This window comes from Eptatretus burgeri, chromosome 6, assembly GCF_056783735.1.
Source record: "Eptatretus burgeri isolate ZD-2024b chromosome 6, Ebu_testis_v1, whole genome shotgun sequence".
NCBI classification, from domain to species: Eukaryota; Metazoa; Chordata; class Myxini; order Myxiniformes; family Myxinidae; genus Eptatretus; species Eptatretus burgeri.
Genome location: NC_140966.1, coordinates 71,575,004 through 71,590,003, shown reverse-complemented (window position 1 = coordinate 71,590,003; position 15,000 = coordinate 71,575,004). Strand labels below are relative to the sequence as shown.

Sequence of the window (15,000 nt, the reverse complement as noted above, 5' to 3'; positions counted from 1 at the left end):
GAGTGAGGTAAGAGGAAGGTCGTGCACGGCTGAGATGGGAAGATTGTGTGAGGAAGGATATCAATAAGGTGGGGGTGGTTGGAGAGAGAAGGGAGTTGGGTGAGGACAGAGGGAGGTGGAGGTGTATTATATTTAAAGCAGACCAGAACCATCTGGCCTCAACCCTAGTACAGTTTTGGGAAGAGAGGAAGAAGAACGACTGATTAAAAATAAATTATGCCAACAAAATTGTAAGATCTAGTGAAGAATATAAACTATCCCAGACTGTATGGTTTATGATCTCTTTCAGTTGATGTACTACATGCGAAATGTGCGTTTTGTAAATAACATGGGGAATGAAATTAGTTTTGATGACAATGGAGATCCTCCAGGAATATTTGAACTATTGAACTGGCAGTTGGTTGGAGAAAATGAGCTGCAACTGAAGGTTGTTGGTTGGTATGATTCAAATGAACCAGCAGGACAAGAACTTCAGTTGGAAGATCAAGTGATTATGTGGAAAGGAGGAAAACGCAACGTAAGTGAAAGCAACAAGTGAAATACAAAGGAAAAAAAATCGATATTTATACTTTTGTTTTGTGTTGCTTGAAGATTTGTCTGAAAGGATGGTGCAGAGATATCACGCTTACTTTTGAGCTGTCCAGCATAGGTTGGATTCACAGACCGACTCTGAATATTCGGATTGATAAGTCACAGGCAAGGGATTGCATCAGGAAGTATGCCATCGCTTGGATGGGTGCAAAGTTGTGGATCCATCTCCCATTATTATTTTGTGGTCAATTGAGATCCTCCAATGTGTATCACAAAAACTGTGTGTTATCACCCACACCATGAAAAATTTGAAATTCCGAACCCAATTATCATTCGGAAGGCAATGGCAAGGCACCCAGTATAATGCTGCTTTGGCAGCACAGAAAGTATCGTTGGGCAAAGTACCAGAGAAAGGAAGACATACAATACTTTAACATATTAACATCTTTTAAAAAACGTTTTTTTTCAGGTTCCTTTGTCAGTATGCAGCAACATTTGCCCACAAGGAACTCGTAAACATTCCCGTAAAGGAGAACCTTTCTGTTGCTTTGACTGCATCCCTTGCACTTTTGGAGAGTACTCGAACAGCACAGGTGGGTCATGGAAAACTCATTTTCAAATGCATGAGTTCTCATCAATTTGAATTGTTGAGGGCACCAAACATTTTGAAGTAAGGAAACTTAAAGCAACTAGAGACTGTACACGAAACGTAATTTTTGCCCTCAAAGACCTTGCAGTTTTGGCCTGAAGGCATACTATTGAGAAAGATAAGTGAAATACAAGAACGGCCCTTTTTGACCAATATGCCTTTATTTAATGTTGACCGATACGCCTCCGCCAACATTATTACATCATTCTACTGTACAAACTTGATCTCAATTTGAAATAGTCTCCTTCCTTCTGTCACTTTTTACTTATCATATTTTCATCTTTTAAGCCTGGTGTTGGTGCAGTGGTTAGGGCAGCGGCTTGGGATTCAAAAGTTACTGAGTTCAAGCCCCGTTGGGCCACTGAATTAATACACCAGGAGGTTGACTCAGCCTATCATCCTTCCGAGGTCGGAGAAGTGAGTACCAGTGTACTGGGCCCGGTGTATGCCCCAGTTAGAATAGGTGTACCATATCCCTGTGTCGTAAGAGGTGACCAGGGTTGCGTCAGGAAGGGCATCCGGCGTAAAACCTGTGCCAAATCATAACAGATGAGCCGCTGTGGCAACCCCCTTACGGGAGCAGCCGAAAGAAGAAGAAGATATTTTCATATTTTTATTAAGAACAATACATTGTCTTGCGGAACTTAAATCTTTCAAACACTGCTTTCTTTCCAAGTTCCTCCACCGTTTTCTTGTTTGATATATTTATTGCATTTGTTTGATTGACTTAAGTGTGGAAATCTTCTTCTTTCGGCTGCTCCCGTTAGGGGTCGCCACAGCGGATCATCCGTATGATCCGCATAGTGATTTGGCACGTTTTACGCCAGATGCCCTTCCTGACGCAACCCTGGTCGCCTCTTACTACACAGGGATAAGGTACACCTATTTTAACCGGGGTATACACCGGCCCAGTATACTGGTACTCATTTCGCCGACCTCGGAAGGATGACAGACTGAGTCAACCCCCTGGTGTATTTATTCAGTGGCCCAACGGGGCTTGAACTCAGGACCTCTTGGATCCCAAGCCGCTGCCCTAACCACTGCGCCAACACCAGGCTTGACTTAAGTGTGGAAATAAGTAAATAAAATGAACTAAACTGAAGTGAACTGAACTTTTACCAAAATTGATTTAAATGCCTTCAGCTTTTCTAAAACATCACATCTTTACCTGACATGACATCTGACCTTTGACCTCTTGATGCTAAGATCTAATCAGCTCGTCTTTGCGTCATGATACTGTATATACTTCTACAAAGTTTTGTCAAAATCCCATCACTGGCTCACCAGTTAGTGGCTCACCAATTGGGACCTCTGACCTTTGATCTCTTGACATGCAAAAGACACCGCAGCCACCCTTTAGCCCCTCCTTCACGCAAAAACGATCTCTGTACAGTCCTGCACTGTAACATGCACGAGGAACCGCCCCACAGGCCATGAATATCAAGCACCCTGCTTTGTGCCTTGAACGTGTGAAATAAGATAATGTGTGGATGGCGTTGCAATGGAGAGGGATGCAGACAGACTAAATGTGCCCAATTAAACAATGCGCGAATGGAGTGAAAATGGAGAGGCAAGCAGCTGAACCAAGGGACAAAGGAACAGCTGAGGGGTTGAAGGCAAGACCGATGGGGTGAATGAGGGATTCGTGAAATGAGGTTTGGTGTGCGTGGTTTTTGGAGGATTGTAAAAGATAGAGGTGGGGGGGTGGGGCGGAACTGTGGTGTGAACAAGGAGAGGATGAAAGGAGTAGAGGGTTTCAACTGACAAATGGGGTAGTAAAGGAGGATCTGGGTTGAAAGTAAGCAGAGGTTCTGGAACGGACCGATTGGGTGAAGGAGGGAAGATTGAAAGGAGCAAGGCGTGGGAGGGGGGGGAATCACACCAGGAAATTCAAATTAACCTCAAAGCATGCTGCCTGTACAACCTTTAGACAAGGGGCCAAGGATGAGCAACACATAGACTAATGACTGACCCGTGCCTCTCTCGTCGCCTCTACTCACATTCACAGCACCACATGCTCGCTTGCTCAAGCACTGGGAAGGACGAATTGTCTCGTTGTTTGAGCTGGTCAGACACCCACACGCGCACCATACGCTCGCTTTCTTCTCCTTTTTGCGCGCTCACCACCGCTTCTTGCACTTACACCTCGCGCCCTTTTCCTGTCATTTCTCTCGCACTTTTCCTCTCACTTCTCGCGCCCTTTTCCTCTCATTTCTCTCGCCACAGAACGGAGCTCCAATTCGTTTTATATCTGTGGGCCGTCTCGGCGGGCGCAGTCCACCCCAAGCTCACCCCACCCCACTTGCGCATGGTTACCATGACGACCCGTGCGCTCACAAAAAAGGCGGCATCTGCGCTTGCGAAAGAGCATTGCTGAGGAAAAATAATGGCAGCATCAGAGCTCACGTAAGAACTGTGTGAAAACGTGTCTGTCGTAAAGAAAAAAGCTTCTCAAGAGAGAGGGGATCAATTCTTTACCCTTCTCAACGCATCACATTTAAGATCCCATTAGACATGGGGATGGGGCGAATCTGAACATGCATTTAAGGAAATAACTGTCTGAGGACATGGATGTGTGGATGCATTTATCAGCCTGGATTCTGAAATCCATATATATCTGTGTATCCATCAACCCATTGGGACCATACTATGTGCAGAGCGTTGGTTTGACAAAGCAGTCACGTTGGCTCTTGGGCACAATCCTGGATGGGTCGCCATTCCAACACAGTAAGCCAGCATGCTCGCACTCAATTTGACAATCTCGGAAGGACGACAGGCAGAGTCTACCCCACCTGGTATTAATTCAACAGAAAAGTGGGATTTGAACGTGGGATTCTTGGATCCCAAGCCCACCACATTAACCATTAAGCCAACACCAAGCATGATATGTGTGTGTATCTACATTTACTGCACATATATATATATATATATATATATATATATATATATATATATATATATATATATATATATATATATATATATATATGTACACACATAAATAAAAGTCTCTGGGGTTCGTTGGTCAATCCCATCATGGTGATAAGCAGGCAAAGTTGTTGTCTTACAGTTGTTTATTATCTTTACTTTTGATAAACTTATTCATGAATTCCATCTTTGCTTGATCACTTTCCAACTCACCAATGAACCCCCACCTATGCCCCGAGGATTGTGTTTTCCTTTTGGTACAATAGCCGGCTCTCACACATACGTGTCCAGGCCACGCGAGACTTCATCCTTCATCCCACAGTCATCATGAATGTTCGCATACGCGCAAGTCGTCACATTTCTAAGTCGTCACTTTCTCGGTCCCGATGGTGACGACTTACGCCTCGTCTACTGTATATACGTATTGTTGTGAATTCGTGCCCGCCAGCGTGGAATCAGCCGCGTAACTCGAATCGTGACCGCGTTGCCCACCGGTCGGACAATTCAGTCGTGATCCTCCTGTAACTACCGCCAGGAGCCAGTCACGGGTGGGGTTTAACCACACGACAACCCAGTCCGCATTCCACCCACGCGAAATAGGGTGAATCGCCAAATGTAAATATACCTAAGTAACTGCGCGGGTAACCTACTGAGGGGTTGCACCACGCCGCAGGTCGGCTTAGGACACGAACTGCTTAAGCGGTTCGTTCCGTGCTACAGGGATAACGCCGACCTCGACGGTTCAGATTCTTCTTTACTCGGGTGTTCAAAATCCACTACTCATTACACGATGCAAGATGGCACTTTCAATGTGGTGAAAGGAGGACGTGACGAACGGGATACGTTGCACACACGGACATCTATCTATAATTCCAGCAATCTCTGTGTGTGTGTCTGTTTGTCTGTCTGTCTGCGACCGCCGTTTCTCGACGACCGCCGGTCCGATCTGATTGAAACTTGCCAGGAATATTGCCGGGGACCCGCGGATGTGCCTTTTCGAGGTTTGATATCGATCGGACAAGCGGTTCAAGTTATGGCCATTTTATTGCTTTTTCAGTGTTAAAAAGGTGTATATATGGCAGCTGAAGGTGTCGTTCCACCTTCTCACCTTAGCATGCCATTTTTCCCAAATGATTAATAACCAGACGATCACCAGTCCGATCGGATTGAAACTTGCCAGGAATAGTGCCGCGGCCCCGCGGATGTGCCTTTTCAAGGTTTGATATCAATCGGACGAGCGGTTCCCAAGTTACGGTCACTTATCTGTCAACCAAAGACAGGACACGGTGTTATGACATTACGAATGACGTCACAATTAATGTTTATTTATTTATTTATTTATTTTTGCACGATTGACGTCACAATTCTTTTTCTTCTTCGTTTGGTATGACGTCACAATCGACACTGGGGACCTGATTATGTGCCTTTTCAAAGTTTGATATCGTACTTCCTCATCCATTTCAGCTGTTCCCAAGTGTTTCCCAAGGTTTGAAAGCTGTTTTTTTTTCCCAAGGTTTGAATTAATTAATTAATCCCAAGGTTTGATTATTATTCAAATTATTAATTAATCCCAAGGTTTGAATTTTCCCAAGGGAAACAGCTGTTTCCCGAGGGTTTGAAAGTTTTTTTTTCCCCCAAGGTTGGAATTAATTGTTGTGCTTGGTAGACATTTGTGAATGCATTTACAGAGAGAGGGGCGAGAGAGGAGGGGGAGAGAGGAGAAGGGAGAGAGGGGTCGAGAGAAGGGGAAAAGGGAGGGGGGCGAGGGAGGGGGCGAGGGGAGGTGGGAGGAGGGAGAGAGAGGGGGAGAGAGAGGGGGAGAGAGAGGGGGAGAGAGAGGGGGAGAGAGAGGAGGGAGAGAGAGGAGGGAGAGAGAGGAGGGGAAAGAGAGGAGGGAGTGAGAGGGGGAGAGAGAGGGGGAGGGAGAGGGGGGGAGAGAGAAGGGGGAGAGAGAGGGGGGGAGAGCTGCACATACTGGCACTCACCTACAGGCCCACACTAGTTTATTATAAAGCACATATTGCACACACAACGCAAGCAAGGAATCATGCACGTATTTTACAAGCAAGGCAAATAAAAAGCAATACAACCGACTACAATGAGAATGTACATGCACTTAACAGGACACGGCGCCACAGCATGCATACTAAAACAACAGGAAAACCCTCCCCATAGGCAGGGAGGTAGACGGGGTTCGTAAACCTTTATGGTCGTGGGCCGTGGATGACTGAAAAGGCCCGCGAGACCGTGCTGGTTACCTGCCCCCTCGAGGTGTGATGGTGGGCAGGTCGCGACGCCTTGTTCCCACGTTAGCCAGCGTAGCCGCGCCTGCTCTCGGGCCTTTGCGATGACGTGGTTGGTGAGTTCTCTCCGGCATCCCTCGCCAGACGCGCAGATTCGCCCACACAGTCGGCATGGCTGCGCCTCCCGTCAGGGTATCCGAGGCGTCGCGCGGACTCGCCACCGGCCCGCGCCTTCACCGACAGGTCGCCCAACGCCAATACGAGATAGCCCGACCTCGACCACCAAGAGAGAGCTCGAAGATGAAGCGAGAGGATGACGTCCACCATAGTACAGTACATTCAGTCAACATTTCACCAGAATCGTTCAAAATGTGAAAAAAGTGTGAAAACTGGTACACATGACTACTTTTATATGCTCTTTCATACAAGAGCAGGACACACACGATCAGACTTCAATTACGGCCGCCATCTTGAATTTCAAAATGGCCGTGTGGTGAATTGAAGGATGTGACGTGTGATCACATGTCGCACGGCTCGAGCACGGAATAGATAAAGCCACGATTCCGCGCGGTCGGGGGGATTGTCCCAGGGGCATTGTCATTTACGGCGGCGGTTCACTTGGTGCTCGTTGAATGGTGAGAATTGAGAGTATATCGGACTCCGTGCTTATACTGATTTATTTTGCGGTGATTAGTTGCACATGTATACATTACTGCTTATGTACTCCCTGCTGCACCTGTATTCCCTGATGTGCCCGTAGAAGCGGCTTCAATCAAATGGAATAAAGCCAACACTCTGAATGTTCTTCTCTCGCTTTCATTTCAATTTATTCCATTTGATTTTCTCGGCTCTCTCAACCAACGATGGACAAGATCTACAAACCAGAGAGGTTCGACGCAGACCCAAACGCGACTGACTCGGAAATGAAATGGTCACATTGGTTCCGCTCCTTCTCACACTATCTGACCATCATCGAAGAGGGAGCCGACAAATTGGCCGCCCTTGTGAATCATGTCTCGCCCAGTGTATAGAGGCTCTTCTCGGAGTGTGACACCTACGATGCAGCGATCAACGAGCTGCGGGTGCTCTACGTGAAGTGCAAGAACGAGGTGTACATACGACATCTTCTCAACACATGCAAGCAAGCAGCCGGGGAGACCATCGATCAGTTCCTGCAAGCTCTGAGGCAGCTGGGAAAAGACTGCAGCTTCCGGGCCGTAACCGCCGAGGAACACCGAGATGAAGCGACCCGAGAGGCATTCATCCAAGGGATCAGGTCAGCCCACATACGGAAACGCTTACTGGAGAAAGCGCAACCCACTCTTGAAAAGGTAGTCGACCAGGCTCGAGCGATGGATACGGCTCAGCAGCAATCTGAGTCATTTGGGACACCGATGCTGCTAATGAACGCCGCTACGGTGGAAACTCAAGGAACCCCACAGGGCACCCCTGACACAGAGGATGGAGAAAAACCCGAGGAATCGGATACCCAGACCTCGTCAAACTCCTCAGCAACTACTTCGTTTGGTAAATGCTTCTTTTGTGGGTACAAAAGACACCTCCGCCACAAATGCCCTGCCAGAGATGCCACATGCATGAATTGTGACAAGAAAGAGCATTATGCCAGGGTATGTAAATCTACTCTAAGGAGAAATAAACCCACTTCTGCGGCCCTCTACTCACAAAAAAAACTAACTGCAGCCTCACCGGGGAATCTATCCAAGGCTATCATCAACGTACGAATTAACGGGAATATGGCTGAAGCTCTGATTGATACCGGTAGCTCTGAGAGTTTCGTCAACAGCTCGCTAGTGAAGGGGAGGAAATGGAAGATCCACCCGACAGACAATACGGTATGCATGGCCGCCACATCACTACAGTCCTGCGTACGAGGGTACTGCAATGTTGAATTGGACTTAAAAGGGTACACGCATCGGGATGTAAGGGTACTGGTGCTTCGTGATTTATGCGCAGACGTAATTCTGGGTCATAATGTCCTCAAGAAGCACACGAGCGTCGAAATACCCTTTGGAGGAAGCAAACCTCGTCTAATTTTAAATGCTCTGACCACCACAGAGGTAACGTCCCCCCAGCTGTTTGCTAACTTGTCGCCAGTCTGTAAACCGATAGCGATCAAATCGCGGCGATATACCACTGCTGATATGAACTTCATCGCTTCAGAGACCAAGCGATTACTGGAAGAAGGAATTATAGAACCGAGCGATTCGCCATGGCGCGCACAGGTGTTGGTCACCGCCAATCAGAACCATAAGAAACGAATGGTTGTCGATTACTCACAAACGGTCAATCGTTTCACCCAACTCGATGCCTACCCTTTGGCGCGCATAGACGAGATGGTCGAACGCGTGGCCAATTATAAAATATTCAGCACCATCGATTTGTGAAGCGCCTATCATCAAATTCCCATCCGAGAGGAAGACAAACCTTGCACCGCATTCCAGGCAGGTAGACGCCTCTACCAATTCAGGAGGATTCCGTTCGGTGTCACGAATGGAGTAGCTTGCTTCCAACGAGTTATGGACGACATCATCTCAGATGAAAACCTCAAAGACACTTTTGTTTACGTGGACAATGTCACAGTGTGCGGTAAGGATCAGGGGGAACATGATATGAATCTGGACAGATTCTTGAGCATTGCTAGAAAATATAATCTGACCCTCAACTACGAGAAATGCGTATTCTCGGCAAGGTCAATTGACCTTCTCGGCTACACAATAGCCGACGGCACGATTAAGCCTGATCCTGAACGATTGCGCCCACTTCGTGAGCTACCCCCACCTCAGGACCTGCAGACAATGCGCCGGGTGATAGGCATGTTCACTTACTACGCGAGATGGATTTCGCAATACTCCGAGAAAATACATCCCCTAGTGCATTGCAAAAACTTCCCACCAGATGCCGCTGTTGTAAAAGCTTTCCACAGCCTCAAAGATGATATCAGTAATTCCGTGGTATTATCGATCGATAGCTCGGTGCCCTACGTGGTGGAAACAGATGCTTCTGATCACGCGATAGCTGCGACGCTTAATCAGTCTGGGCGACCCGTCGCGTTCTTCTCGAGAACTCTCTCTGGAAGCGAGCAGAGACACTCAGCAATAGAGAAGGAAGCGTACGCTATTGTCGAAGCCCTACGTAAATGGAGACACTATTTACTGGGAAACCACTTCACGCTCATCACGGACCAGCGATCCGTTGCATTCATGTTTGATGGGAAAAATAACGGGAAAATTAAGAATGAAAAAATTATGAGATGGCGGATAGACCTAGCCTGCTATAGTTACGACATTGTTTACCGGCCCGGGAGGGAAAACCCTGCTGCAGATACCTTCTCTAGGGTCTACTGTTCGGCGACAATCAATCAGGCTTTGCAAGACCTACATGTGTCTCTTTGCCACCCAGGGGTAACCAGAATGGCACATTTCGTGCGCAGACAAAACCTTCCCTATTCTATCGAAGATATTAAACAAATGAATGCTTCATGCCCTGTTTGTGCTGAACTAAAACCCAGATTCTATGGTGCGGAATCTGGAAGATTGATCAAGGCCACTTCTCCCTTCGAGAGACTAAATATCGACTTCAAAGGGCCCCTGCCGACCGAGACAGACAACAGATACATATTCACTGTTGTTGATGAATATTCAAGGTTCCCTTTCGCATTTCCGTGCTCGGATATGACCTCGGGCACTGTCGTGAAATGTCTCTCTGACCTCTTCGCTATGTTTGGGAAACCTTCGTACATACATTCAGACAGAGGGCCGTGTTTCATGTCGGCCGGGCTAAAACAGTTCCTATTAGAGCACGGCATAGCAACTAGTCGAACGACGGGTTACAACCCACAGGGTAATGGGCAGGTGGAACGGTATAACGGAGTCATTCGGAAAGCCGTAACTCTGGCGTTGAAATCAAGAGGACTGGGACCCGAGCGGTGGGAGGTTACCCTTCTCGACGCTCTGAATTCCATACGCTCTTTGCTCTGCACGTCCACCAATGCAACTCCTCACGAACGAATGTTTACTCACCAGCGACGTTATGTTGACGGCCAATCGGTGCCCAACTGGCTAACCCATCCCGGAACAGTGTTCATGAAATGCCCGGTACGACAAAGCAAGTATGAACCCATGGTGGAGGGGGTCGAACTCATCAATACTAATCCAGAGTATGCTCATGTCAGACTCCCGGATGGCAGGGAGACCACTGTGTCGGTTCGCCATTTGGCTCCCTCAGGTACTCCTCCCGCAGGTACACCACCATCTGGCACTCCTCCCTCTGACATCCCCTCCCCAGGTGTTCCCCCCCCCCAGGAACTCCACCTGGGAATGGTGGCGATGGAGCTGCCACGTTCCACCCGAGAGCGATCGAGGAGTCATCCCCGGCACGAGTCGAGGCTCACCAAGAGGATCGGAAGCCTCCCTCAAGTGAAACCGCCATTTACTCCCGGAGAGGTCGACGGATAAAACCCCCTCGCCGACTCGATGAAAAGCTTGTTAATCCCATCATAGCTAAATATAGAGGAAGTGATGAAGAATGTGGCTACAAACTATTTGCTGAGAATATTTTGGAGTTTCATCAAATTGATGCCTTACCAGAGGATATTGACATTGTGAAGTGGGACAGTGGAGATAGCATTGAAGCCACGCTCAGAACAAACCAGGCAGTATGGCACAAAAGCTGCAGAAACAGGTTTGACAAACAAAAGCTCCAACGTGCTCAGAAAAAGAAGACAAAAGAAAACCTGGAATATGTGACAAGTCCTGTTAAGACCAGGCAACGCAGCGTGGATTCAATGGCAAGGACATCTAATTGTTTCTTTTGTGAAGAAGATGACACAAATGAGTATCTCCATGACGCAAGGACTGACAAAATTGATATTCTAATTCGTCGATATGCACATGTGTTACAAGATAGGAAACTGTTGGGAAAGCTCTCCGAAGGTGACATGCATGCCTTAGATGCTAGGTGTCATCTATCATGTCTGACTTCCGTCAACAACCGTGTGCGAAAACATAATGCTCAGCATGTAAGAGACACCCAAAGCACAAAAGTCGATAGTCTAATACTTGGTGAGATAGTTTCGTACATAGAAGAATTCCGCCAAGATGAAATGTTGTCAGTCTTCAGATTGTCAGATATGGGGTGACTTTACGAGTCCAGATTAAGAGAAGAAGATCCAGACTTTTCTGGAAAGGTCAATACAACACGATTGAAGGAGAGACTGTTGTACTTAATCCCAGATATGAGAGCTCAAACTCAAGGAAGAGATATGGTTCTCATGTTTAATTCCAACATTGGAGAAGCGATTAAAATAGCTTGCGATGATGATGACGATGATGATGATGATGACGACGACGATGATGCAGCAATCCACTAAGTTTGTGCAGCACAAATATTGAGGAAGGACATTTTCGCCAACCAATATGCTTTTGATGGATCCATGAAACCTGGACGTGAAAATGATGTTGCCCCAGAAAGTGTCCTAGCTCGTGTCAGAATGATCTTGAGAGGACCAAGTATCCAACATCAAAAGCAAGCATCAGATGCCTCAACAAAAACAGCCTTATCTCTGTCTGAGCTAATAATGTTCAACACAAAGAAAACCTGTGGAGATTCATCTGGAACTCAATCGCGCCATGTCAAAACAAGCGAGACACCGCTTATCATATATACGGGTCTAAAGCTTCATGCTAAAACAAGACAGAGAGGGCTAATTGATAGACTATCCAGTCATGGTATGTGTATATCATATGAAAGAACACAAGAAATAACAACAAGCCTTACAAACAGTGTCTGTGCTCAGTTAGACCGAGATGGCTACGTTTGTCCTTCAATATTGAAGAGTGATGTATTCACTGTTGGGGCTGTTGATAATATTGACCACAATCCAACATCGCGGAATGTGATTTGGCTCCTTTCATAGGGCAGCCATTTCTATCATCCAGTTTCTGACACAAGACAAACCAGGAATCAATAGAGATCCAGTACTCATCACCACAGACGTTGCCAAGAAAAAAGCATCTCTCTTGCCAGTAGAATATTCAGAAGTAGCACCAGCAGGTCTGCCACAAACTGACTTGTATGCACCAGTTGTTGCAGGTCAAGTAAAAGCTGAATTAAGCGTCATGTCCGCATCCAGAGAGAAAGAAGACGGCCGGTTGAGTGCAATGTTAGAACTTGTATCAAACAAGACGGATCTTGATACCAAAGACTTTGTGTCATGGGCAGCTTACCATGCCAATAGGTAATCAGCTGAGATCAGACCAGTGTCACCCATTGTGTTGATGCCTTTATTCACAGAACCAGCACATACGCCAGCTATAATAGCACATGCTATGTGTCTCGTGGCAAGGACGATTCAGCATTTGCACCCTGATCAAATACCTGTGATAACCATGGATCAGCCATTATATTCCATTGCAAAACAAATCCGATGGGCAGGGCCAGACAATTTTGGTGAGGATAAATTTGTGGTGGTAATGGGACATCTCCACATAGAGATGAATGTGTTGAAATTACTCAGAAATTTCCTCAGTGGTAGCGGATGGACAGCAGTTCTTGTGCAGTCTGAAGTCACAACCTCTGGTCAAGCTGATGATATATTGAGTGGTTCGCATGTCACCAGGTCTCGCTATGTACACCAAGTAACGGCAGCAGCTTTGCACCTCCTTCGGAAATCTGCGTACATCACATATGCCAAATCACTTGGGCCAGATGATGACACAATGGATTTTGAAACTTGGCATCAAGTCAATTGCAGTAAGGTTCCTCAATTCCAATACTGGGCTTTGGTTCTGGATCTTGAACTTCGACTCTTGCAATTTGTGCATTCTCTGCATGAAGCAAACTTTGAGTTGTACGTTCAGTGCCTTGGACAAATTGTTCCATGGATGTTTTCTTTGGAACATACAAATTACGCAAGATGGCTCCCTATCCATATCAAGGACATGGTACAGCTTCGTCAGCAAGTGCCGTCAATTCATGAGCAATTTGAGAAGGGTAACTTTGTGGTGCAGCGATCACCTCACACTTTCTCTACTATGGCTATGGACCAAGCACACGAACAGATGAATGATCACATCAAAGATGATGGTGGTGTGATTGGAATCACTGATAATCCTTCTGCTTTGATAAAGTGGATTACAGCTGGTCCTGAAGTGGCTCGAATCATCGACGAGTTTGAGAATTAATTTGGAATTACTTCCACAAAACTTACAAAGCATCATGATCAGGGACAATCCACTCAGTTGAAATTTGCCCAACACATCAAAGCTGTGGTTGCAACATTTGAAGAATTAGGTAATCCCTTCACAGAAGATACAAATGATCTGATCGTGCTGGACACAAAGGAGGTGATGACAGAAAATGCAACCTTTAGGCTGAGGAATGTGGAAGCAAATGGGCAGTCAAAATATGACACATATGCTGCTGAACGCTTGGAGCAGCGAGTAAAACCAATTTCAGACATCATACCAAAGAACAACATGGCTCCCTTCCACAAGACTTCACCCTCAAAATACTCCAGAACATCACACCAAATTAGGACTCTGAAAAGCAACTGTGAGTTGTTTGGCAGAATGTACATATCTTGTCAGTCCCGAGAAGGGGACATGGATGAATTCTTCAGTCATGAAAACCAGGGATCACCACCTTCTCTATCAGACATGGGAGAACTGAGGCAGTGTACTAAATCAGACCTTATTGGATGTTTCGACAAGCTGGCTACGAGTATGGCTTCTGAGTGTGGTACACCAGAGGTAGATGCCAAGATACTCGATGGATCTGTTATAGTCAATATGCTGCTTCCTAAGTCCTGCTCAACATTCGGAGACTATGCTGAAAATGTGTTCTTGCCTTATGTACTGAGAAATCTGCAAAACACAAAACGTCTGGATGTTATATGGGATCGGTATATTGACAACAGTTTGAAGAGTTCAACGAGAAAGAGGAGGGGAACGGGGAGCCGCATTATTGTCACAAATTCTACACCAATTCCGCAGAACTGGCAGAGCTTTCTTCGCGTGGACCAAAATAAGAGTGAGCTGAATCATTACCTGTCACAGTGCGTCGTTAAGTTATCCACACAAGAGAAGTAGCTATATAGCACACAAGATACCAATGTCATCTCTTCCCAAGAGTGCAATATAGAATCTTCTCGAGCTCCATGGAACCATGAAGAAGCCGATATGAGGTTATTCGTGCATGCTCTCCATTGTGCACAAAATGGCCATCACAGAATCCTGATCAGGTCAGTCGACACTGACGTTGTTGTCCTTGCAATTGCCATATTTCACGCTTTATCCCTTGACGAACTATGGGTTGCATATGGAGTCAAGAAATACTACAGGTTAATACCAGCTCAGACGATTGCAAACAGTCTTGGTGATAATAAGGCCAAAGCTCTTCTATTCTTCCATGCCTTCACTGGCTGTGACACGTCATCATCATTCAGTGGTATTGGGAAGAAAACCGCTTGGGACACCTGGACCAATTTCCCTGATATAACGGAAACTTTCTTGAGTTTATCCCAAGAGCCTTCATCGGTCTCAGATCAGAATGTGTGTCAACTGGAAAGGTTCATCATACGTCTTTATGATAGAACCAGTGAATGCACAGAGGTGAATCAGGCAAGGAAGC

General features: G+C 46.4%; 1 protein-coding gene across 1 annotated transcript in view; it reads left to right on the top strand.

The window, feature by feature from the left end:
• Positions 1 to 302: 302 nt before the first annotated feature.
• The window catches only part of LOC147025032 (extracellular calcium-sensing receptor-like), a 30,416-nt gene continuing 15,718 nt past the window's right edge, over positions 303 to 15,000 (top strand). Inside the window, exons 1-2 of the mRNA XM_085887062.1 lie at positions 303 to 517; positions 1,001 to 1,124. Coding sequence (XP_085743188.1) covers positions 329 to 517; positions 1,001 to 1,124 — 313 coding nt within the window. The 5' untranslated portion in view covers positions 303 to 328. The remainder of the gene's footprint in view (positions 518 to 1,000; positions 1,125 to 15,000) is intronic.